The sequence below is a fragment of the Lethenteron reissneri genome, chromosome 55 (assembly GCF_015708825.2).
Source record: "Lethenteron reissneri isolate LAM-NWPU_2019-01 chromosome 55, ASM1570882v1, whole genome shotgun sequence".
Lineage (NCBI taxonomy): Eukaryota > Metazoa > Chordata > Hyperoartia > Petromyzontiformes > Petromyzontidae > Lethenteron > Lethenteron reissneri.
Window position 1 is genome coordinate 1,127,428 of NC_083833.1, and position 25,473 is coordinate 1,152,900.

Consider the following 25,473-nt stretch of genomic DNA (forward strand, 5'->3'; position numbering starts at 1 on the left):
CGGCCGCAGAAGCGCATCTGAAAGCGTGCGATGCAGTGACCGTCCTTGTTCGATGGTGAGCCAAAAGCTGCTGCAAGGATGACCACCGGAGCTCGCGTGGTGGTTCGCGTTCCTTGACGAGATCAGCAAGGTGCTGTGGTTCATTTGTGCCAAGCACTTTATGTGAGTGCGACCTTCCAATGCATTCGTTCAGCAACCATAATGTATTCATTCATAATACATGATGTTGCCTGCTCCACAATCACTGTCGGGGCCCTAAGAATATCGGTGTTGTGCTATGCTTGCAGACTGTGCGTGATGAACAAGCAAGGAATATGTTTTTAAACACATCAAATACAATTTTACAATTTGGCAATATACCAGACAGGCATATTTTCTGTTGTGAACCAAATTATATTTTCCTGTGCCAAAACTGCCTTAGGGGCCCCATGTTATTTCTCTTTTCCTTTTATATATGTATACACATATGTAGACATTTCTGGTAAATGAATGTGAATAAACATTGAACACATTGTATTCCAATTATAACACAGCATGCTTCTAAAATGACTGTCCTAATGTTTGCCAATGATTTTAGCCAAATCAAACCCCCCCTCCCACCGATGCCAGAATGTGACTAACAACGCTTGTGAATAGTGGGGAGATTAAAGTTTGGGGCAGATTTAAGGAAGAGAAGGAGGAAGTCATACATTACTTTTCATATACATATTTTTTTTTATAGGATAACATTATTCATTGGAGCGACGCCATTCGCCCGTGCTTCAATCGACAATCGACGATTCACTCGGCGATTGAACCGATCGTCACGACTTTGGGAGGGGGGGGGGGTCACGAATTGACTCGGGAATCGATGACTGTCGGGGTGTTCCATCTCACCTGCACCGCCTGACCTGTCGGGGGCGCCGTAATCGTGCACCAGGCAGCGGGCCCCAACCTTTTTGGCACCAGGGACCGGTTTCGTGGAAGACAATTTTTTCACGGACCGGTGGGGGGGGGGGGGAGTCATCACTGGGTCTTTCCTCCTTTTCAAAGAAGCTCTCCAGCGACGTTTGTGTTTTACTCATGTTGGCTACTAGGGGTTAGAGCTTGTGGGCTCACCAAAACTGTGACTGAGACAAGCACACAGTGCGGGAAAGAGGCGCGGACGGAAGTGGTAAATAAAATAACGTGCGGGCCACGCGCGTACTCACTGCTCTCACCTGCTGCTGTGCGGCCCCGTTCCTAACAGGCCAAGGACCGGTACCGGTCTGCGCCCCGGGGGTTGGGGACCCCTCCCTGGTGCACCTCGTCTGTCCTGCACGGCCTGTGCTATCACCACCTGTCCTCTCATCGTCATCATCGCCACTGCCATCTCTCGTGGTCATCGCGCTATGAAGTAGGGCCGTTGCCCGAAACGTCGCCGATTCCGTTTTTCTTTTGTTCCCTTTTAAGGCAGTTCTATTCCCTTACTGCTTATGGTAGCAATGTGTTCAGGATGAAAGTGTCAATGTCGAAGTCTGCTGGCCGCGACGAGAGAGAGAGTTGGCGCAGTTTTGCAATTCCTTCTTCATTAAATGAGTGCAGACCAACAATGGTTTACTATATGATTACTACGAGTCTCTATGGGTCTCTGTGTATGTCTCTATAGGTCTCTATGCGTTTCTATGGGTTTACTACATGATACATAGTTTGGGTACCATGGCTACAATCGCCCTGCTGTGAGTTGTCTTTAATTTTCCATTCCTGAAGGAGATGTACGCATCGGGCTGGTGATGTTCCAGCGTCTTGGAGGAATGTAAAAAGGCAGTGTCACTGACGAAGGTGCAGTGTTTTTTGTACCTTTTGCTTGTGCGCCGTTGCCAATGCAGCAGCGGTATCATCAAATTATACGTTTGCACGAATGCAAAATACAAAAAAATTGTAACCAACGCGTGCCCATAACCGAGAGCGAAAATAACTCAATTCGGTCGACGATTCTCCGTCGCCCCGTACCTGCATTTCACTCTCTGACTGCAGCTTTTGGCGCACGTCTCAGCGGAGACGTATTCCAGGACTGTGGTGGTCACTTTGCTCAGCTCGGTGCGGTACAAGCGCCGGTATGAGTTGAGCTCGCTTCTCTGTGCTGGAGGTGGTGGGGGGGGGGGGCAACACAAAGTAGACCAAGCCATCGAAACGTTTCGGTACAAACAACATCTGGTTTTTCCTTTTATGACAAACGTGGGTTGGTCAATATTTCCCATCAACCACGTGGGCCATGGTCAATTCACCGATCTCTCACAGTCATGCGGTGGAACGCTCCGCGTGGTACCCGCACGCGCGCAAATTTCACACTCCATCTCCGAGGCGGATGGTTTCTTGGGGAGGGGGGGGCTCCTTTTGGAGTCGCCTTACAGGATAAGTATTAGTCAATGTGACACGCTTCAGGTGGGAATGTTGAGTTTTTAAATACCGTAACACTGCTTTGCTTGCAAAAGACACTCTCTCTCTCTCTTTCAAGCTATAAAGGAATTCACAACAAAGCAAGAACTCAAGGTAAAATATTTTTAAACTATAGAGTAAAATCTGATATTATAAATAAAGTGTTGGATTGTAAGAATGAGCTACACACATGAATGGCCACCGCAATCCTCTCCACCTACACCCATCGTGATATTAGGGAACTCCAGACTGATGATGATGACGACTACTACATTCTCTGTGCTGCTGATAAACATCTCACTGGTTAAGTGAAAGCCTGTGTGAGTGTGTGTGTGTGCCAATCTGTTGTCACGAGTATTCGTATTGCTCAGCCATCCCGACATTTAGTCATGTAATATAAAATACGAGGCATACCTTGCAGATGATATGCATCGCAGGTGTATATGTGTGAAGATATATATTGTTATAAAGTTGGCAAGCGCTATTTTGGAGCATCTCAAAGCCTGGTGGGAACAAATTAGGTACAAATCTACCGATTGTCCTCTGCATTACAAGTAGTCATAATTTCATTTACAAAGTGGCTTTTCATTAAGGATCTCAAAGCGCTGTACAGGACACAGCAGCAGACACTCAGCATAAACATGACGTAATGAATACTTTTAAATAATCCATTTACTAAATAACTAGTAAACGCTCATTAATTAGCTGATAGCACTTTAATATATCGAGGACTACAGAGCTTGGATGAGGGGCGGGGGCGTAGATTTCAGGGTACATTTGCCTCTCCGCAGATTTGCCTCTCCGCAAATGTACGCTGACATTCCAGTACGTTCACCCAGCTACGCAGTGGGAACTAATTGTGCAAGTTTCTTGACTGCTCCGACCTCAGCAGTACAAATAGCACAACACAGATATTGGATCGGCACATCGCGTCTGGCAAGAATGGAAGAGTAGGCCAAATACCCTCTAGGAAGGCTCTCCAGAGCTCCGTCGAGTGGATGCTCTTAGCTTCTGGTAACACGACTCATGTGTCACCACAGACTAATACCTCCGATTTGCTGGGGAGTACAGATCGTATTAAACATCGTCGTGCGGATATTAGGAAAAAAATGCAGATCTATTTTGAGATGCAGATAATAGGAAGAGCAGATAATCGATCAGATAAGAGGAGTTTAATCTAAAAAGAATCACAAAAGGTAGCAATGGCTCGGAGTAGGTTAAACATCTTGTAACTCTTACATGCAGAGAAACACATTGTCATATTTACATCCCATGTCACCAATCTTTATACAACACCCGGCGCATACAGGCAGCTGACTGGACATTGTGATGCGTTTGGCACACCGGACATTTCAATCTCTCGAAACGTGCACATTTGGGAACAAAACCGATTAATCACGAGACGACCCCACACTCACCCAGAATGCTGAGAAGCGTCACATACGACGTGACGAACGCCGCTGTTGCCCTGTGGCCCATGGCGGAGGCCGCTGTATTGTGTGTGTGACAATCCGCGTTTTAGCCAGGGTCAATATTCAACCCTGACTCACTCTCAAAACACACACAAGCGGATCTCTGTCTCTCCCCTCTCTCTCTCTCTCTCAAAACACACACACGTGGCCTGGCCTCTGCTAAAACACACACAGTTGGGTGCCTCCCTTTCCCCTCCCTCACTCTCAAAATACTGTAGACGACCCTTTGAAGCCGCAAAGAGAACATTCTCACGAATGGTCCGATGACTTATTTTTTCGTCAACATTCCCCCCACACCCCCCCCCCCCCGATTGGCAATGTAAACATTTGTCGGTTACTGCGCTCCATAAATAGTTTAATCTGTTACCGCATCGGTATTATCTTCAGCATTAACCCCAGCAATGGCAGGAGCGGCGTTATCATGGTCATTGTCGGCATCACCGTCGACATTATCACCATCACCATGTCCCATCACTTCGTTTTTCCTCGATGGCGCATAACTTCCTCGCGCTAGACTGGAAGTTCCAGTTATCATATCCGAAGTGACGTGAAAGTTGGCTCCCATGGGGCTGCTCGTTGATGTCTGCCATCGTGAGAGGCAATATTGCAGCCTCCAATGTGGACTCTTGACATGCGCCTCCCACCAGGGAGATGGAACGATGGAATCAGTATGTGTGGTGGTGCTCGGTGATTACGTCGCACATTTGTGAGCGATGCAAATGGACTAGGGACGTCTTCATTCAGCAGTGGAATCGCCACGGCTGAATGTGATGAATGTTGTAGCCACGCAGATACTGGAATGTGTTTGGCCAGTTGTTACATTTTCATAAGCTTGGAAAATGGAGAACCAGGAGAAAACCCAAACAAACCATGGAATACCAATAACACAACTTGCTGTATATGCGGATAGGGATATTGCTAAGTGGATTGATTGTACCTTGTGCTAACAAGAACAAATCTTTCTACAATGCAATATTCCACTAACATTATATGTTACACTATGGGGACCTCATTTGCCAGTAAAAAAAATGATAATTGGTTCTTTACCCTTCTATCTGGCAACAAAACTGACACCAAAAAAAAGGTGTCAGTTTTGTTGCCAGATAGAAGGGTAAAGAACCAATTATCATTATATGTTACTTTTAATATAAATGAGTGTATTTTGCAGTCAAACTTTGAGATTATTTAAAGGGATTTATCTGCGAACCAGAACCTAGTATTAAATAACTATTTACATGCCGATTTAAAAACTGGTCATCAGAACACATTTAAAAACTTTCATTCGATTCTCATCGCCAGGCCCCGGTGTGTATACGAGTACAGTCCCCACTATTATTACCACTATTATCCACTCTGCCTCTTTCATTTATGTGCCATGAATAAGAGCAAATTGGCCAAAACCATCATCGAGCAACGTGGTGTGGTTAAATGTGTTGTTAATTGTGCTTGTTGCAAGCAGTACCCACGCACACTGCAAGACAAACCCATCATCGAGCAACGTGGTGTGGTTAAATGTGTTGTTAATTGTGCTTGTTGCAAGCAGTACCCACGCACACTGCAAGACAAACCCATCACAGCAGCGGCAGCATCACCGTGAGTTGAACTTTGCTTTGCTCTACTGCCATCTACCGGTCACGGCCGTGAGCCCACCACTCACTTCTAAAGCTGATTGCGTCTTTCGCCGCATCTCGTTGCCCCCTGTGCGAGTACTTGGTGCGGCGTGGAGTAAACATCGTCACTGAGGGAGACAAAGGCGGCCGGGCGTGGTGGTGGTGCTGGTGGTGGTGGTGCTGGTGGTGGTGGTGCTGGTGGTGGTGGTGCTGGTGGTGCTGGTGGTGGTGGTGCTGGTGGTGGTGCTGGTAGTGGTGGTGCTGGTGCTGGTGGTGGTGCTGGTGGCGGTGGTGGTGCTGGTGGTGGTGCAGGTGGTGGTGCTGGTGGTGGTGCTGGTAGTGGTGGTGCTGGTGCTGCTGGTGGTGGTGGTGCTGGTGGTGCTGGTGCTGGTGGTGGTGCTGGTGGTGGTGGTGCTGGTGGTGGTGCTGGTGGTGCTGGTGGTGGTGGTGCTGGTGGATTCTGGTTTTGGGGGGCCTGAGCTGGTGGTGGTGCTGGTGGTGCTGGTGCTGGTGGTGTTGGTGGTGCTGGTAGTGGTGGTGCTGGTGGTGCTGGTGCTGGTGGTGGTGCTGGTGCTGGTGGTGGTGCTGGTGGTGCTGCTGGTGGTGGTGCTGCTGGTGGTGCTGGTGGTGCTGGTGCTGGCCGGGCCAACCCACCGACCCTCGTGTGCCACAGTGGGGGCCTTCATAGCTGCTGCTGCTACTCGCTAACAGCTTGTTAGGGCTACACGGGGGGTGGATCTTTGTTGTTGTGGGTCTCAAGTGGTGGTGGTGCATCTGCCAGCCATCTCACGCCAGTCGACCCGTGGCAATTGCCGGGTTGTCTGTTCCGTGACCTCCTCTGCCAGCGCGGGCCGAGCCCTCGGCACTTGACGCGGCCTCAAAGTGCACCTAGCCTGGCGCAAAACGCCCGCGGTGGAGTGTCTCGATCGCACGCATCTTGTCGCTCCCCTCGTCACCGCCGCGTCTGGAACACGCACCGTGGTTTGCCGACTTGAAGCAACTCTTACGGTACGTGCACAGTGATGAAGTGTCATCGAATTCTATTGTTGCACTGCTGTGTTCACACGTGCGTGTGTTGAGTGTGTAGGGAGTGGTGGCGCAGTGGTTAGCGCGCTGTTGCTACCAGCCGAGATGAACTCAACAAGAGGTCAGTTTCTCACCACCACCACCACCACGGCGAACATTGCGAGCAATCGATATCCGCATCCAGGGCCGGATTAAGCTCGTGCGGGGCCTGTAGCCATAAATAAATAGATACACCTACATATTAAAACGCTATTTTTTTACTTGCATAGTAAAGTAATTGCATTTGTTTATTTGCAATACAACCAGATAATACGACAAATCGCTAACCTCATGAAAGTTGAAGGCGGTATAGTACTATAGTAATAGAGCAAGTGCAGAATCACTGAACTGGAGTTGATAGCTGGAAAGCATTTAGCGCGGGGCCCTTGAAAGTGCGGGACCCATAGCATTTGCTGCTCTTGTTACGAGGATAATCCGGCACTGACCTCAGTCGTGGGACCTCCACTAGGTCATCTCAGCCGTAAACGAGTGCCTTGGGCGCGGTGTGTAAAACGTTAACGGCAGTCAATTGCTTGCTCGTTGTTAACTTGCATTTCTAAAACACGAGGCAGGTTTGGGAGGCCTCCTTCATCCCTTAAGCAGATTGATCGTAGCCGATGGCAAAGAGATGATTGTCGGTGACGGTGTGGCGATCCCGGTGTTACTCAAGTTCCATTGCTTGCCACAAATACACCAGCAACGGCAAAGTCACTCTGAACCTGGCCTAACATCTCACGAAGGTTAGATCAGCTTCAATTAACTCACTGGTGCAGTGTCTAAACATCATTGGTGACACCAGATGCGACCAGGTGTCGTCCTAGACCAGGGGTCGGCAACCAAAATAACAAGAAGAGCCATTTCTTTCCAATTCGGTACAAAATTCAGTATTTCAAGAGCCGCAATGCATCTGAGTACATACGTACTCATCGTCAAGAAGCAGCCCGTAAAGAGCCGCATGCGGCTCCGGAGCCGTAGGTTGCCGACCCCTGTCCTAGACCTTAGGTACACAAAACCCCTCTTGTGATATTTCCAGCGTTAATAGGTTCTCGCTAACAGCAGTAGCCTCAACTGCATGGCTTTCCTTGGGATGTTTGTACATTCAATGTCTAAATTGATGCCTGACTTTGTTATTTTTTTTGCCCCTCAGGTGGCTTATCACATGGAATTTGCTTTCTTCAAACGCATATTTGGAAGCTGGCACTGAGATGTTTCAAGGCGTAACAGTGAAGCGTGAAGACGATGCTGGTGAGATGCCTCGGTTTTCTTCCCTGAGCCACCGTGGGTATTACCACAATAAATGTAATCTTTTACGGGATTTTGGTAAGTCTTTCCATGCTGCATTGTTGGTTCATCAATTCAACAATCAATGCCAAGCCGTAGTAGAAATCCACTGGTCACTTGGATTCATCTCTCGGCGCAGCAGTTTTAACAACAGTGCACGTTTTTTAAATCCCCTCGACTTTGCCTACCCAGCAGTATAAATGGGTACAATCACAGTGATTCATGTGGTCCTCCCGAGATATCCGGCCAGTGTGGCAGAGAAGACCAAAATACCCCCTCAAAGGGGTCCTCAGGAGCTCGCTCTAATGTTGGCCCTTTCACCAGCGGTGATGTGAGCAAGCAATGGCAAAGCTGCACTTTTACATTTTACCTTTTTAGTAGTAAGATAACTTTATTTTAACCCAGGTGACAACATGTTTTTCAAGGCACAGCTCGGTTTTAAAGTAACCGAGCACAGTGATAACACGTAAAAGTATACAAGATTTAGATGTTAAGGAAAAGCAAACAACCTTAAATTCCTGGGCATGGCCCAAGAGTAAATACATCAGTTGTACACTCCACAACTACCAAATTCACTCAAAATGCGCCCAATATAGTTATAACGTAGGGTTGACCCAGAATAGCACTTGGATGGATGACCACCATGCATAAAACATGCATCAGACTGCTGCGGAACGACATTGCCATCATAGGCGAGTGCAGCAGAGAGGAATTGACGGGATGAGTGCATGTTTAGCAAGTCGATGGGTTATTGCATCACGAGACCCCGAGTGAATGGCGATGACTTGGGAGTCATTCATGTAGCAGTGGATGAAGCATGCATGATCAGGATCGTGATGATGTGTGCTGTTATTGCCCAAGTGCTGCCATGCAAGCAAGATGTTGACGACAACCCCAGCTCTGGGATTGTGCAAGTAGTGGTGGTGAAGGATGAAGAGATAACCACAGGTGAGATCTACCTGCCCAGTTTTGTTTATTCACTACTGCTTCCACTTCCCTTGCTACCAGATTGTCCGTGGTTCCTCACTGGTTGTGAGATGCAATTTGCATTAACGATGCTATATAAAAGATATATAATCAGAATGTTTTTGAATTTTTAAATGAGGTCAAGAGATCATGCTTTTTTCTTGTTTTGGCAGCAGGAGTTTTGGACCCTTTACTGCCAAATGTTACTCTGAATCCACACTTGGTTACTTACTCTCTGAAGCAGTGCAGTAGACCGCTGTTATGGTTTTCCACACGACAGCTCCACTGCCCCCCCCCCTATCCGAGAGGATCTGGATCCGGGCTTGATTTGCTCTCAAGGGCTCGTGCTTACATCAAGCTTCTACTGTATCCCATCTTACATCTTGCCGGTACTTCCATCTCCAATTATGTTGCCCTCATGTGGGGGCTTCACATTGTGCGATAGCGTATTTTAACCTAGCGATGGTCTTTGTTTCAACATTGTGTGGCAGATGAAGAGGAAGAAACTGAAACACGACCCCTGTGCAGGGAGTGCGGGAAGGACGATGTGAAACGCTTCAAAACGAAGACCTATCGAGTTAAATTTGCCGGCCAGACGCTGCAAGCTTGCACGCAATGTGGGAAGACACTTAAAGACACCACGTCATGCATCAATAGGCAGTCGAAGAAGACAAACACTGGAGAGACGCGACGCTTCCGTGCATCGAGCAGGAAGGTTTCCGCACCGGTTGAGAAGTTGGGAACGCATGAGTTTACGAACGCGACCGACGTGAGGATGCACTCGTGCAAAAAGTGTGGGAAGGTATTTTCAAACAACTCGAATTTAGTGAGGCACGCCGTGGCGCACGGTGGCAAGCATCCGCATGTATGCAAGGAGTGTGGAAAGGGGTTTTTGTATCACTATCGATTAAAGGCACATTCCAGAATACACACTGGTGAGTGGCCGCACGTGTGCAAGCAGTGTGGGAAGGGGTTTTCTCGTATCGCCGATTTAGAGAGGCACTCCAAAACACACACTGGTGAAAAGACACACGTTTGCAAGGACTGTGGGAAGGCGTTTGTACGGTATTCCAATTTCCAGAGGCACTCTATAATGCACACTGACGTGAAGCCATGCATTTGCAAGGACTGTGGAAAGGCATTTCCACACAGTTATGGTTTAAAGATGCACTCTAAAGTGCACATCGGTGCACGCCCATACATATGCAAGGATTGTGGGAAGCAATTTTTCCAGCGTTATCTTTTAGAAAGACACTCCAGAACTCATACGGGTGAAAAGCCGTACGTGTGCAAGATGTGCGGAATTAGATTTTCACAGCGCTACAGTTTAAATACGCACTCTCTAGTCCACTCGGGCAAGTGGCCACACGTGTGTCAGGAGTGCGGGAAGGGCTTCTTGCAGCTTTGTATTTTAGAGAGACACTCGAGAACGCACGCTGGCCTTAAGCCATACGTGTGCAAGGATTGCGGGAAGGAGTTTTCGCGGTGCGATTCTTTAAAGAGGCACTATAAAGCACACATCGGTGACTAAATATATTTAAATCCTTGAATGTTTTCATTGAATAAAGTCCACGGTTCGGAGCAATGAAAGTGGATAGACGTGATGAATTTCAAAGGGGCGTTAATTTTTTTTGACAATAAAATGTTTCCATATTTGGTGTTCCTGAAATGGTCACTCTGATTTTCGCTCATTGTGTAGATCATTACTTGATAGCCGGCTTAATCTTTCTCACGAATCACGAGTACATATTTAATGATTTATCATTGTTGTAATGATCTGATCCTGAGCTTGTGTAGCACGTTTCAGCGAGGTACAACTTGAACTGTTGGCTCAATTACTAAGCTTGTGAAAGTGTTGGCAAATTACATTTCCCAGAACAAAAGGCACTATAGATAATTCCACGGTGACAGGAGACTAAGACCACTTGACCATGGCCGTGATAAGAGACATGTGCATGCATGCGTTTTGTGTTCCCGACAAGTTGTATCCGGCTTGACAAAAGCACTGGTATAACATCACTGCCTCTTGGCCAAAAACAGTGGCTGTGGTACGGGTGGCAATATATTGTTGTATTCAAACAATTGTTGCATTCAAATGTCTGTGAAATTAAAATTGGAATTGTACGTTTTCTGCAAACGTTTTTGTTTGTTTGGTATGGGTGTATATTTTAAATGACAGTAATTTGCAGACCTTGTCATACCTAATTTAGATTTGAAGCTTTCGTGACTGCAGGAATCCATACTCTTTGGTTCTTTCGGTAAAGTCACGTAGATATAAAATAAATCACGACGTTTCGATTGCAACACAATCAATCATCATCAGGTGGGAAAACCATACCTGTAAACCTCATTATCAGTACCTCGCTCATTACAGACGAATTTAGACCTTATTGGTCACCCCGTGCCCCCGATACATCTCAACGTTCATCCTCCATTCCCATCACAAGGAAGAAACACAAACAAATAGACAAAAACTCTTTTTTTTTTGCCCGTATTCAAACGGCTATATACCGCATGGACCTGAAAACTCAGTCCCCCTGTACAAGAACGCGGGTAACCCGTGATGGGCTGACAGCTTCGCCTTGTCAATGTCACTCCTAAATAAACAACATCGCCAAGCGTAGTGATAGGTTTTTACCCTTTCAACTGGTACAAAAAGTGACACCTTTATACAAGGCATCATATTTGCAATAACCACAACAAGCAGTCAATGCAAACAAAAATAAACAACTATGATAATGATATGCACTGTCCTTGAAGTTGATTGGTCCACACCCGAGACAGATTTTCTTAGAGCCTAGTCTCCATTGGTGTTGGACCAGATGACTCCAAAGGCGTACAACTCAAAAACAGCGCACTATCAGAGTATTGAGAGCTCGGGTTAAGCATTTACACTATGAGACCTCCTTTACCAGTGGCAAAATATAGTGATAGGTTTTTACCCTTTGAACTAGTACAAAAACTGACACCTTTATACAAGGCATCATGTTTGCAATAACCACAACACAATCGGCACGCGTGTTCTGGAGTTACTTGACCTCGACTCTACTGCCACCTTCTGGCCCGCTCACAGCCCTGCAACTCTATGAACCTCGGGAGCACTTGGGGATGTTGCGTGGCGGATCTAGCCGCATCTTGTCGCTTCGTGTCCCCTTCGCTGTCTTTAAATCCCCTTGAACAAAGATCTCGGCACAGCGATGCCCTGATCAGCCGCACCGGCCGGGCTCACCTTCAACGCCCGCCCCTTTGTGTTGCAGAGCCCCTGTTGTGGGTGCGGTTCGTCGCATTCGGACGCGATACAAAAATCAATGTCGTGAAAAGTGTGTACGCCGGACTCCAATAATCCGCGAATCCTGTAATTCGCGACGGTCGCAACGCTTCGCGAAATCCGAAAATCCGCGATTTTTTTTATTGCATTTCCCCGGTGGCGCAAAACCTCGTGCGGATTATGGCGCCGCGGTCGTGCCGACCTCGAAATCCGCGGCACACCGCTGCAGATTAACGGTGAGTATTTAAGCAGCGAGTTTTACAATGCATTATACACTACGTTGCCGTTGTAAATTATCTCAAGTTGCGTGGTTCTTTAGATTCTGGAATATTGTATCAATAGTGTATAGGTGTTGGGGGGGCAAGCCCCCCCCCACCAATTTAGACACCATTAATACTGGTAGGAACCTCCTGGTTACACCAGCCCACAGGGGATTATTGTGTCCGTCGTGCAGGGAGGGGCTGGGTGGGGAGGGAGGGGCTGGGTGGGGAGGGTGGGGGGTGGAGGGGTGGGGCTGGGTGGGGAGGGGCCTGCTGGGGAGGGGAGGGGCTGGGTGGGGAGGGTGGGGGTGGAGGGGTGGGGCTGGGTGGGGAGGGGCTGGTCACCCCGTGGTGCCCTTATAAAACTCAACGTTTAACCTACTCACGCCGGCTTGTGCCCGCCCTCACAGTCGGGCATTTTTGCGGAATACACCACGCCGCCGTTGACCCTGGCCATTGACCGAGCAACCCAACGTTCCTACCAGCTCCCTCCGCAGGAATGTGTTTTATTTTCTGTAGTTTACAATTAAGATTACATTTTAATTAAATGTGTACCCGCAATTCGTAACACAAGGGACAAAGTAACCAACTCGCCCAAATATAGAAGTTCATATCCGCTTTGTACAGTATTCTACAGTAGCAAATGAGTAAAGTAAAGTATTTCCATATTTGCAATATAGGGATACCGGTGAATTATTCATTACACTTGAACACGTTTGTGTCGATTCGTGTCTGATGGGAGAGTATGATGTTTTCTTTATTCTTAAAACTAAAGAGTAAACAATGCAATCCGTTCTGTACGGGGACTCCTCTATTTACGAGCGAATTAGGTTCCAACGGTCTGTTCGTAAGTCAATTTGTTCGTAAGTCCAACTTTACTCCTGTCCATTCAAAACACGTTGCACGGCGTGTCCACTAGACACGGGGAATGGTTTTACAAGTTGTATAATCTCCTGTAGTTGCCACTGGTTCTTCATGTTCTGCAGATGAAAATGCCACTGGTTCTTCATGTTCTGCAGATGTAGATGCCACTGATTATTCATGTTCTGCAGATGTAGATGCCACTGGTTATTCATGTTCTGCAGATGTAAATGCCACTGGTTCTTCATGTTCTGTAGATGCCACTGGTTTAATGTTCTGCAGAGATGTAGATGCCACTACCACCATCTATTGTGTGACGGTTGAACTCACGACTCTCGGTCCGAACAGGCAACTGTACATATGAACAGGTTTGTTCGTATCTCTGAAAGTTCGTGAGTCGAATGTTCATAAGTAGAGGAGTCCCTGTATTTTGTCTCTTATGTGGCGGTGTGCGTGTAGGTGTGTGCCAATTGTGAGTGGTCTGTGGCCGTATTGTTGAGTCTACTTAATTAAATTAACTGATATAATTATTTGGTTATCTGTACTTACAGATTTTCAATCAGAAGAAGACAAACCAAGACACACGAAGAGAGACAAAGCATAGGAAGATATTAAAAAGTACCTTATACAGTACAGCACTGTACTGTATAGTGATGTACATGCACTTGTCTTTTTCCTTCAATGCAGAATAAATTTATTTTGCAGCAGGGGGAAACGATAACGAGGAGCAGCAAGAGAAGGGAGAGAAGGGAGGGAATAGGGGATACAAAGAGAAGGGAGGAAGAGTAGAAGCAGGGAGGAGGAGAAGACAAGCAAAGATGTCTTCAGGGCAAGGCAGCAAGGGCCAGACAAAAGCCAAACGAGTCTTCCTTTCCCTCGAAAAGAAAATTGAAGTCCTGGAGAAGATCAGGACTGGAAGATCCCTCCAAGCTATTGCAGCCGATTACAACATTGGCTACACCACCGTCCGAGACATCCGCGACAACGCGGATAAAATCTCCAAGTTCTTTTCGGAACTTCAGAGTGCAAACGCCACAAAGAAGCGCAAGACCACCCGCTCGGCTGACAACAAGGAGCTCGATGCCAAGCTGTACGAGTGGTTCTTGCAGCAGCGTGCACAGGGCCACCCAGTGAGTGGCCCCATCCTGTGCGAGAAGGCCAAGGTCTTCTCTGCGAAGCTTCGGTCCAGGCAAGAAGGAGGCGATGAGGAGGAAGAGGAAACCTTCATGGCCAGTCAGGGGTGGCTGCGTTCCTTTAAGGAACGCCACGGCATCCGGCGCCTCTCCGTAGTCGGTGAACGCCCTGGGTCTGATGTCGATGCGGTCCGGGAATACATCGCTAGATTCCAAGCGATGGTGGATGACAAAGGCCTATGCGCATCCCAAATTTATAATGCGGATGAGACGGGCCTGTTTTGGAAGTCGCTGCCTTCCAAAACATTGGCTTCCTGTTCGGAAGTGAATGCTGCCGGCTACAAATGTAGCAAGGAGGGCATGACAGTTCTGATGTGTGCCAATGCTTCGGGCACACATCAGCTTAAATTGACGTGCCTGGGTAAGTCAAGAAAGCTTGGGGCCCTCAAAGACCTCCCTGAGGACTGTCTTCCTGTTCATTATTATGGACAGAGGAAGGCCTGGATGGACCAGTTCACCTTCAAGGACTGGTTCTTCACCAAATTTGTTCCTGCCGTCCGTGACAATCTCTTCCGTGAGAAGTTGGGCTCGCGTGCAATCCTTGTAATTGACAACGCCCCGGCACATCCCTCCGGACAGACCCTGCAGACGCAAGATGGGCACATCACTGTTGAGTTCCTTCCGCCGAACGTGACCGCTCTCCTACAACCAATGGACCAGGGGGTGATCGCATTGTTCAAATGCCTGTACAGGAAGGAGCTTCTACGGAAGCTTCTCAACATGGAAGATGAAGACCCAGAAACTCTCATCAGGCATTGGAGGGCTCTTTCTATTAAGGACGCCCTTTTTGTGGCCGCTTCTGCCTGGAGACACGTGCGGAGGGACATCCTCAACCGGTGCTGGAAGCCAATCTGGCCCGCTTCTTTTGTGCCCCAAGTCGACTTGGAAGAAGAGGATGAGCAGCTGTCACCTGTCGCCCTCCAAGAGTCGGCCAGAGATTGTCTAGCACTTCTGCACGACATCCCGGGCTGCAGCAGCACCAACCTGGAGGATGTCACCGAGTGGCTCTCCTCAAAAGACTCCGTGGACCCCGCCTGGCAGGAGAAAACGGAGGAGGAGATCCTGGCTGGCATTGGCAGCGATGACGACGGCGAGGAAGAAGACGAGGCCACCGCAGAGGAGCAGGCTTTTGGAAGGACAACAAGGTGCGCGGCGGCCGTTAGCGCTTGCGATACTTTACTCGGCTACCTGGAGAATGCTCCTGTCCCCGAGAAGGAGCAGAGGAAACTTCTCATAAGGAGAATGAGGAACGAGATAGCACTGAGGCAATCGGCGCTACTTGGCCAAACCTCGATGTCAGGCTTTGTGGTGCACGATACTGCTGCTGCTGCTCATGGGACGCTGGTGCGGCGATCAAGGAAGCGGAGGCAGCCGTGTACAAAAGCTGCGGCCGCCGCCCCCAGGTTTCCCACACCGAGTACTTCTGGGTGGTCGTGAGCAGGTCGTCCCCGTGTGGCAACAAGTGGCAAGGAGGACATTTCTTACAGCTGGAGGATTAAGATGATGAGGGGAAATATTGTTTACTTATTGACTATGGCACAGTATTACTTGTTCTGTTTTGTCGCCAATTATCCACATTGGATAAATAGTCTCTTAATTAAAACATTTTTTTAAATTGCTTTCTGTTTGTTCTGAGCGGATAAAGCACAACACTTAAAATGAGACGATAAAATGTGTTTTCTGTTCTGAACATCATCAGCGGATAAAGCATAACATTAAAGATGAAACGATTTAAAATTTTGTTTCCTCTGGCATTATTGAGTGAAGAGTAAAAAAACACTTTTTTTCTGTTCCGACTATCCACATTGGATAACTAGTCCCGAAAATAATTCCAATTCCTAAATAAAATGAAAATGTTGACGTCGCACAGACTTCCTGTGCTGACGTGTGGTTTAGTGACTGGCCGCTTGTGGAGGACTAACATTTATCTGCAGAAATTATCTTGAGAAATTACATTTTTACAATAACTGCATTTCTTTATTTATTAAACCAAAATTCCTTTTCAATATAAAGTGTGTATTGCTTGAAACCAAAGTTTCTTTAAACTTGACAGTCATTGACACTACTGTACTTGGATAAAATCAAAACATTCCTGCGGAGGGAGCTGGTAGGAACGTTGGGTTGGCCAGGGTCAACGGCGGCGTGGTGTATTCCGCAAATATGGCCAACTGTGAGGGCGGGCACAAGCCGGCGTGAGTAGGTTAAACGTTGAGTTTTATAAGGGCACCACGGGGTGACCAGCCCCTCCCCACCCTTCCCCACCCTCCCCTCCCCACCCAGCCCCTCCCCACCCTTCCCTCTCCACCCAGCCCCACCCCTCCCATTTTTTTATGCACGACAGACGGACACAATAATCCCCTGTGGCCTGCTGGAACCAGGTGGTTCCAGCAGGCCACAGTGGACCCGCTGTCTAGCCACCTGGTGTCACCTTCAGCGTCCAGGCCACGAGATGTCAGATCAGGCCCCCTCTCCCACGTTGCTTCTTTCTCTGTCTTCTTAACCCCCTCACCCTGTTTGGATTACGCAGAATATAATTTATATTTAAAATACAGAAATTGAGGAATTTAGCGATGTATACCTCTTAATTGTATCATGTGCCTATACTACTGTATAGTTCCGAGCCAAACAGCTGCATCGAAAGAGGCCCAGTGACCTTCTGATTGCTGTACAATACTTAGGGCCTCATGGCCATCCTGCCAGAAGTGAGACTTAAAAGGCGAATTTAACAAATTGTGAAGTGTGCAAGACCTGACCTAATCGGGAGTTTGTGGCCTAATAATGATCAAACATGAACCATTTAGTAACCATCGAGTGCTCTGGATCAGAATGTAATACGCTTTTTTTTCTTGGCGGCAACTAGTAGTTTGTAATTAGTGTACACTTATACATGCATGTGGTTCACTCCTGTATCCCCAGGTCTTCTCAAAATACTCACGGGTAACACCAAGAGCATGAGTGACACAGATGACGAATCAATAACGATTAATTATATTATAAATAAGCGTTAGGGAAATTATTTGAGACTGAAACTGGAGACAACTTAAGTCTGGGGCTGCATTTCTTGTCAAATCATGACTTAAATTTGTCTCCCCAAGAATCGCGATCATGAGATAATCTGACATTGGAAGTTTCGCGACTTAACAGAACGCCACGCAGCCAGGAGGTGGCTTACGGAAATGTAATGCCCGAATAATGACCCCAAGTCAATATGCAGTCTAACGGTGTTACGTAAATATAACAGGCTAATTTTTAAGTTGATAATTTTGTATGGCCCGCGAATGATGTTTCAATATCCAAATGGCCCTTGGTATAAAAAAGGTTTCCCACCCCTGCCTCTAAGTACCCGATTATCCCGAGAATCTCAACCCAGAGAAAGAAGAACGCTGGCGAACATCGAGGGAAGGGCAGACCACCCGGGATATGCACCCTCATTGAGACCCAAAAACCATCGCACACCTGTTGGCTTTGGCATTCCTCCACCTCTTCTCAGACACCGATGGAACCACCAACCCGTGGCAGATCCTCAATGGCCGCATGCGCGCGTCTCCATTCATGATGTACAATTCAAGATAAACCACGGTGGAACTGTGCCCATGCGAACAAACTATTGACCAGAGAGTAGCATCAATAAAGCCCCGTAGAGACACACACAGATACATTTGTCAAGGAGAGCCGACACAAGCTTGCGGGTGTTCGTCTTTTATTGCTTCCCCCAGTCCACACTCGTCCACAGCCAATTCTCCCCTCTTCTCTCTCTTACATCTCCTCGCCTGCTCCTCCTCCTTACACTGTCACCGTCCCACTCCCCCTCCGTTTGGTGGGAATCCTTCCCCTGACATCCCTGACACATTGAAGACAATCCACAGTTCGTGTTATCGTGGCCAGTGCTAGTCAAAACTATGGGCAGTGAAGTAGACCCACTGTAGTCTGTGCGCCTGCAACGGAGGAGGAGGAGGAACATCAATCTCTGTGTCTCTCTCTCCCGGAGCACGCCGTGGCCAGCAAGAGGCCTCCACACTGGGGCGGTGACCTCCTTCCTGAACGTGCGGCCAAAAGCACGAGGTGAGGACCAGCAGTGGCTGCTGCTGCTGTTGTTGTTGCGTCTTGTATCCATCCAGTCGCTTCGTGCTGTCGCTGCCGATATCCACGTTCCGGGGCCGCCGATGCCGATTCAAGTTTTGGGGGGGTCACCGATACTGATTCATGTTCCGGGGAAGGGGCGATGCCGATTCATGTTCCGGGGCCCTCTGATGCCAATCCACGTTCGGGGGGCGATGCGGTTCGAGCGATCGCGGTGAGTGACGCGCGCCTCTGCATTCTGTAAACGCCGCTCAGCATTACAACGTCACGTTATTTGCTTGCCGCTATGATTACATCGTTAACCACTTTACCCTCATACTCGTCCGAGAACGACAAACGTGCTGATTGAGCAACAACAACAACAATCCCGTCTGCAGTGACCATGCTGTAGTCGTCACGCGGCGTGTCGGTCGGTGTGTGTGTCACTGTGTGTGTGTCTGTCAGTGTGTCACTGTGTGTGTGTGTCAGTGTGTGTGTGTCGGTGTGTGTGCGGTGTGTGTGTCACTGTGTGTGTCAGTGTGTCACTGTGTGTGTGTCTGTGTGTGTGTCAGTGTGTCACTGTGTGTGTGTCGGTGTGTGTGTGTCAGTGTGTGTGCGGTGTGTGTCGTGTGTGTCAGTGTGTGTGTGGTGTGTGTGTCGGTGTGTGTGTGTCGGTGTGTGTGTGTCGGGGTGTGTGTGTCGGTGTGTGTGTGTCGGGGTGTGTGTGTCGGTGTGTGTGTGTCGTGTGTGTCAGTGTGTGTGTGGTGTGTGCGGCAGTGTGTGTGTGTCAGTGTGTGTGTGTCAGTGTGTGTGTCAGTGTGTGTGTCAGTGTGTGTGTGTCAATGTGTCTGTGGGTGTCGGTGGAGTCGCTCGATTCCCGCTCACAGCCACCAACACACCGGCTACTATTGTCTGAACCGGTTCCTGAGCCTCCCCTAGGTCCACTCAGCCTCAAATGAGCAGTACCCTGGTGCGGTGTGTAGACATCGCCACTGGGAAGACAAAGACGGCCGGGCGCGGTGTCTAGACACCCACCCCTCGTGGGTGTCTAGACACCCACCCCTCGTGGGTGTCTAGACACCCACCCCTCGTGGGTGTCTAGACACCCACCCCCTCGTGGGTGTCTAGACACCCACCCCCTCGTGGGTGTCTAGACACCCACCCCCTCGTGTGTGTCTAGACACCCACCCCTCGTGGGTGTCTAGACACCCACCCCCTCGTGGGTGTCTAGACACCCACCCCCTCGTGGGTGTCTAGACACCCACCCCTCGTGGGTGTCTAGACACCCACCCCTCGTGGGTGTCTAGACACCCACCCCTCGTGGGTGTCTAGACACCCACCCCTCGTGTGTGTCTAGACACCCACCCCTCGTGGGTGTCTAGACACCCACCCCTCGTGGGTGTCTAGACACCCACCCCTCGTGTGTGTCTAGACACCCACCCCTCGTGGGTGTCTAGACACCCACCCCTCGTGGGTGTCTAGACACCCACCCCTCGTGTGCCGTCGTTCCGATCTTCATCGGCGCTGCTGCTGCTGCTCGCTAACAGCGCTTGTCCCACAGTCTGTTGAGGCTACACGGGGGATCTTTGCCTACGATGGTGGTGGTGGCGGTGGTGGTGGTGGTGGAGTTCTTTGTCCTGTGAATGGATTCTCGTGCGTGGCGTCAGCGGTCAACCCCCCCCCCCTCTAGGTCCACTCGGCCTTAACAAACAAACCGAGCGCCCGGGTGGCGGTTCTGTAAACATCGCCACTCGGGGAGAGACAAAGGCGGCCGGGCGCGGTGTCTGCCACCCGACTCCCCTCGTGTGCCTCAGAGGGAGGCCTTAGGAGGTGCTTACTCGCTCCCAGCCCCTTGCCACAACGGTCTGCTCGGGCTACCCGGGGGACCTTTGCCCTTGTAATTGAACGCACGTGTTAATTGCGCGTGTGCAGCACTGCACGTGGTTACAGGCTGTGTGCCCGTGCTGTGCCCGTGCTGTGGACGTGTGTTAGAGTGTGGGGAGCGGTGGTGCAGTGGTTAGCGCTACGCTGCGCTACGGGTTCGATTCCCGCTCACTGGACAGCACCGGTGACGATTATCTGAACCGGTACTGGGCGACCCCTAGGTCGACTCAGCCTCGAATGAGTACATGGTGCGATGTGGAAACATCGCCACTGGGGAGACAAAGGCGGCCGGGCGTGGTGTTGGCCACCCACCCCCTCCGTGTGCCGTGCCGACCTTCATCGGTAACAAGCAAGCACTTGCCCCAGTAGACAGTTAAGGCTATACGGGGGGGGGGGGGGGGCTTTGCCTTTGTATGGCATATGACCAAATCATCTGGAGTTCGTCTGGATGTATGCAGGGTCTCAGAAGCTAAGCAGGTGGAGCCTGCTGGATGGTTCTTGTTGGCTGCTCGGGGTCTTCCTTGGTCCAGCAGCAGAGGGCAGTGCAGGAAGATCCCATTTGTTGCACTGTCAAAACCAGCTGTCTGGCTTTTGGCCGAATTCAAAAGCAAAGTGGAATAATGTTCGATGCAGCAACAGCAGCAGCAGCACTCCTTCGCGTGGCTGATGTTGATGCATAGCAACTGCTGTAGCTTTGCACCGAGGTGGTTGAGACGGATAATTGTGTCAGCGCATCACTGTGATTTTATATGTCTCGCATAGATGTCAACCCACACGATCTGTACCGTATTCTTGTCCAGGCAAATTGAGTTTTCAGGTCCATACGGCGTACAGCCGTTTCAATACGCGCAAAAAAAAGACTGTCTGTGTTTGTGTTTCTCCCTCGTGATGGGACTTTGTAGGATGAACGTTGAGATTTATAAGGGGCACGGGGTGACCTATAAGGTCTGTAATATGGTCGGGAACTGATAAGGGGTTGACAGGTATGACTTCGTGTTTGTGAATAGGGCATTGAGTCGTTCTATATTCCATGGTTCTGTTCCAGGTGACCGTAGTCGCACACCTAAACCACATCCACGCAAACCTTGGCATATGCGGTTCTTTGACGGTTCTGGTCTCGACAGGCTCGGTGAATTCTGTCTAGTTAGATGATTAATTTGACCTTACGTTTGCTCCCCAGATGGACTCTCGCATTGAATTTTCCTTCATTAAAAAAGAACATGAAGAACCGCCAAGCCCTGATGTGTTTCCTGATGTGACGGTGAAACTTGAAGATGTCGATGACGGTGAGATCTCGTTGATTTTATGTAGGTTTGACCGGGGAGATTGCAGTAATGCAAACTCTACGAGTCAACAATTCACTTTTTCAAGTCACTTATATCATAACCTTTTTCATGTTAATGCATCGAGTGAAATCGCACGTATATCAGTGAAAAAACCTAAGAGAGAGAAAGTATCTTAGCCCCCATAATTGAAATTAAGGTCTCAGTAGTACAGGCTCAGCGGTACAGTGAGCGGCTCGCAAAGACATTTAAAATCATGGCTGGGGGTTGACTTAGCCCATCATTCCTCCAGGGCCCATAACACGAGTGCCACTTTGTGTGGAAGTTGACAGTGGCTTGCCTGATGGACAGACTCGGCCCCGCCAAAGGAAAGTAGAATTTCCACCACTAGCATAGGGCTGTAACAGGAGATGAGCACTGGCAATATGCTCAATTGAGCAATAAACCACTGACTTTTGAGTTCATTGTCAGTGCTCTGACAGTGCTCTGACATTGACATAAGACGCTCCCTGATACACCTAGCCACATAGAGGTATAATTCGAATGTCAAAAGGCCTGTAATCAGCACAAATTGGTTAGAAAGTGCTTTTTGGCAGGAATGGAACTGCCAACGTCTGTACAAACTGGATCCGTTGGTGGGCATGATGACTGCTAGCCTATTCCCAGCTGCCTCAAGATTTAAAGGTGTAATAATCGCGTATCGTTTTTATGTCTACGTTTTGACGTTATATACCCACGCGCACACACACCACACGTGCCGTTGTTTGCGAAGCGCTGTTGAGCGAAGAGGATGTGGAAGAAAAGCCCAGCCCTGAGATTGTGCGGACGGTGATGGTAAAGCATGAAGAGGAAATCACAGGTCAGATCTTCTGCCCCTTTTGAGTTTAGTTTCTCTTGCAGGCAGATAATACAGCTCTCGCTCACATTCGTACAACGCTATACGGGCCGTTTCCCACGTTGTTTTTTGAGCGACACCATTTGCTCGTTCACCACAAACTTCCAATGCCCCTGTGGCTCTTGCGTCGCTTGAAGACCGCTCTTCAACTTCCCGTGGGACTGCAATGCAACAGCCGTGGCGTGAGGAGGTTGCCGCCCCTCATTAGCGGACGCCGACCCCGATTTTGACCCAACGAGTGTGACTGATTTGCACCAGACACTTTCCATATTTCAGTGAGGATGCGGTGACGTTATTTAATTCACAAGAATCTGACCGCAAAGTTATGCATTCACATATTTCAGCTGTTCATGTAAACGGTTGTGAATACTAGCTGATGAACTGCAGGTGTGTTTACATACTGTGCATTATCATCATCGGCCATGATCCATCCGGTATCCCAAATCCATTGACATATCTCACAAATAATGCGATGTAACAATCCAACTATGAGCTGATCTTATCACTTCATCTCTACGGTGGATGACCTGCCCGGTGCCTTAGCTGGCTAAAGATCCCACGCTTTTCCAAAAGCGAGACCCCAACAAAAACAACACCGGTGATAGGTCGAAGAACTGTCAATAAAATATCCCAAGCCCCGCTGGTGCAAAGCTCACCTTTTAAATATTCGGTCCAACCGCTGGAGACCAAACCTTTATTTGATCAATTTCAGTTCCAGGACAGAAGATTCCTAAGGTCGAGGAGGACGTCGGGAGGCCAGAGACAGGATATTTCTACGGTTATTTCACCAATCGAGACCGGACGGAGGTGTTGGCATGCAACATTGATCAAGGTGAGCTCCCTTTGATCATATCACAGAGAAAATGTTTTCAGCAGCCATGATGAATGGTTCAAGATGTGCTCATATATACATAATGGTATGTTCACGTTGTGCACGCGGGCGAAAATTTCGGCCAATCGGAGCGCTCAGAAGTGGGTTGAGTCATGGCCTCGGCCAATCAGCAATGCCCATCTATGAGCGTTTAGACCTCGACTGGCTTCGTTTACAGGATAACGTTTTCTGTTTTGGCAGTGGAAACAGCTCCTGCAGACTCAGTGATTTTGACCTCTTTTTCAACTTATAAGTTAATTAATAGTAATTGCAATGGCCCATGAAGTGAATTCGCAAAAGGAAAAGAGTAGGAAATTAATTAGCCTTCAAACAAAGCAGGGAATTATTGATACGCATGAAGAAGGTGTGCACTTATGATTGACTTTGGCTTGACCCAATCCACCATTTTTACAATTTAGCAAAATAATAATTTTTATGCTTTATTTATTCATAATTTAACTATGTTTCTATTAATATTAACCCTGTAATGTTCTCATAATATGTATTAGTATTGAGTGTTTAAATGTTATAAACTATGTTTTTAGGCTCAAAAATGTCAACTTCCGATCGTCTTCGAATGGATGAATACTTTTAACATGTAATTCCTATATTCGATTTACAGTTATTTTGGGAACAGTAGTTTTCGTGGAATGAATTAAAAACCTTAACCGAGGGACTATGGTACTCAGTAACTTGACAAAGCCAAATTGCTTGCGGTGTTCTTCCTCTTTCAAGCGAGGGCCTACAAATGTGTGTCGCCTGCATTGTGTAATAAAACTACACATTTTGATTTTCTCGTTGAACAATTTGTGGCAGATGAAACGAAAAAAAACGGGACACCTGTGTGAGGAATGCGGCAGAGATCTTGGTGGTAGACGCTTCAAGAAGACGACCGTGGGTGAAGCGAAACTCCCCGGGCTGCCACGGAAAGCCTGCACGCATTGCGGGAAGCTGCTTCAAGATGCCGTGACAAGCCCTGGGGAGGAGCAATTCTTACAAACAACGACCGAGGAGGCTTCTTCGCCATTCGACGAGTCGCGAGCGCAGGCGATCGGCGCCGCTAGTGAGAGGACGCACACGTGTCTCGAGTGTGGGAAGGCGTTTCCCAATAACTCTCAGCTCGTGAGGCACGCCAGGATTCACAGCGGCAAGCGGCCGCACGTGTGCAGTGACTGTGGAAAGGGCTTTTCGGATCAGTACAGATTAAAGGTGCACTCCAGGTTGCACACTGGTGAATGGCCACACGTGTGCATGGAGTGTGGAAAGGGTTTTTCGGATCTTTACAGATTAAACCTGCACTCCAGAATTCACACCGGTGAATGGCCGCACGTGTGCAAGGAGTGCGGGAAGGGGTTCTCTTATCATTGCAGTTTGAAGGCGCACTCCAGAATACACACTGGCGAACGGCCGCACATTTGCAACGTGTGTGGCAAGGGATTTAGACGGCGCTCCAACCTGGACACACACTCTGTAACCCACACGGATGAAAAGCCCTATGTGTGCAATGAGTGCGGGACCAGTTTTTCACTGCGTTCTACTTTGGAGAGGCATTCCAGAATCCCACACTGGCGACCGCCCGTATGTTTGCAAGGATTGTGGCAAGGGCTTTTCACGGTTTTCTACTTTCGAGACTCACTCTAGAACGCACACGGGCGAACGCCCGTACGTTTGCAAGGATTGTGGAAAGGGCTTTTCACATCGTTCCAATTTAGACACGCACTCTCGGACCCACACTGGTGAGCGCCCGTACATTTGCAACGAGTGTGGAAAGGGGTTTTCACATCGTTCCAACTTAGAGGCACACTCTAGGACCCATACCGGTGAAAAGCCATACGTGTGCAAAGAGTGCGACAAGAGGTTTTCATCGCAGTCCAGTTTAAAGTCGCACTGTAGAATCCACACTGGTGAGCGTCCATATATTTGCAAGGATTGTGGGAAGGGCTTTTCACACTATCCTAGTTTAAAAGCGCACTCTAAAACACATCGGGGTGATAAGCCGTGTGTGTGAGTCATGTGAAAATACATTCTTCAGCAAATTGTCATTTAAAGGAGGCACACTGCGCCACACAGGTCTGAGGACACACAGATTTGCAAAACATATTGGAAGG

General features: G+C 48.6%; 4 protein-coding genes across 9 annotated transcripts in view; 3 read left to right on the forward strand and 1 right to left on the reverse strand.

Annotated features, from left to right (window-relative positions):
• LOC133356757 (hepatocyte growth factor-like protein) overlaps positions 1–3,969 on the reverse strand; it is a 48,115-nt gene extending 44,146 nt beyond the window's left edge. For all 3 annotated transcript variants that reach the window (XM_061574419.1, XM_061574417.1, XM_061574416.1), the window contains exons 1-2: positions 3,816–3,969; positions 1,972–2,101 (exon numbers count right to left, since the gene is read on the reverse strand). In XM_061574419.1, coding sequence (XP_061430403.1) covers positions 1,972–2,101; positions 3,816–3,876 — 191 coding nt within the window. In that variant the 5' untranslated portion in view covers positions 3,877–3,969. The remainder of the gene's footprint in view (positions 1–1,971; positions 2,102–3,815) is intronic.
• A 1,877-nt stretch (positions 3,970–5,846) lies between these two features.
• On the forward strand, positions 5,847–10,909 carry LOC133356762 (zinc finger protein 239-like). 4 transcript variants are annotated; one of them, XM_061574425.1, is made up of 4 exons: positions 5,847–6,487; positions 7,692–7,789; positions 8,687–8,773; positions 9,283–10,909. In XM_061574425.1, the coding sequence occupies exons 2-4, from the start codon at positions 7,750–7,752 to the stop codon at positions 10,320–10,322; spliced, it is 1,167 nt and encodes a 388-aa protein (XP_061430409.1). In that variant the 5' UTR covers positions 5,847–6,487; positions 7,692–7,749; the 3' UTR covers positions 10,323–10,909. The 4 variants fall into 4 exon arrangements, with proteins under 4 accessions (XP_061430409.1, XP_061430411.1, XP_061430410.1 ...); XM_061574427.1 differs by having other exon boundaries at positions 8,701–8,773; XM_061574426.1 differs by having other exon boundaries at positions 8,705–8,773.
• A 1,044-nt stretch (positions 10,910–11,953) lies between these two features.
• Positions 11,954–16,113, forward strand: JRKL (JRK like). Its single transcript, XM_061574420.1, has 2 exons — positions 11,954–12,295; positions 13,732–16,113. The coding sequence occupies exon 2, from the start codon at positions 13,999–14,001 to the stop codon at positions 15,808–15,810; it is 1,812 nt and encodes a 603-aa protein (XP_061430404.1). The 5' UTR covers positions 11,954–12,295; positions 13,732–13,998; the 3' UTR covers positions 15,811–16,113.
• A 2,477-nt stretch (positions 16,114–18,590) lies between these two features.
• LOC133356768 (gastrula zinc finger protein xLCGF3.1-like) lies at positions 18,591–25,042 on the forward strand. Its single transcript, XM_061574434.1, has 5 exons — positions 18,591–18,667; positions 21,497–21,602; positions 22,372–22,458; positions 23,207–23,326; positions 24,182–25,042. The coding sequence occupies exons 3-5, from the start codon at positions 22,441–22,443 to the stop codon at positions 25,004–25,006; spliced, it is 963 nt and encodes a 320-aa protein (XP_061430418.1). The 5' UTR covers positions 18,591–18,667; positions 21,497–21,602; positions 22,372–22,440; the 3' UTR covers positions 25,007–25,042.
• Positions 25,043–25,473: the final 431 nt, after the last annotated feature.

Bases quoted from the DNA above. Each gene is read 5' to 3' on its own strand.
- LOC133356762 (XM_061574424.1), top strand. From the start codon at position 8,554: ATGTTTAGCAAGTCGATGGGTTATTGCATCACGAGACCCCGAGTGAAT. The intron at 8,774-9,282 runs GTGAGATCTACC...ATTGTGTGGCAG, and splicing joins GGATGAAGAGATAACCACAG to ATGAAGAGGAAGAAACTGAA.
- JRKL (XM_061574420.1), top strand. From the start codon at position 13,999: ATGTCTTCAGGGCAAGGCAGCAAGGGCCAGACAAAAGCCAAACGAGTC.
- LOC133356768 (XM_061574434.1), top strand. The intron at 23,327-24,181 runs GTGAGCTCCCTT...AATTTGTGGCAG, and splicing joins GGCATGCAACATTGATCAAG to ATGAAACGAAAAAAAACGGG.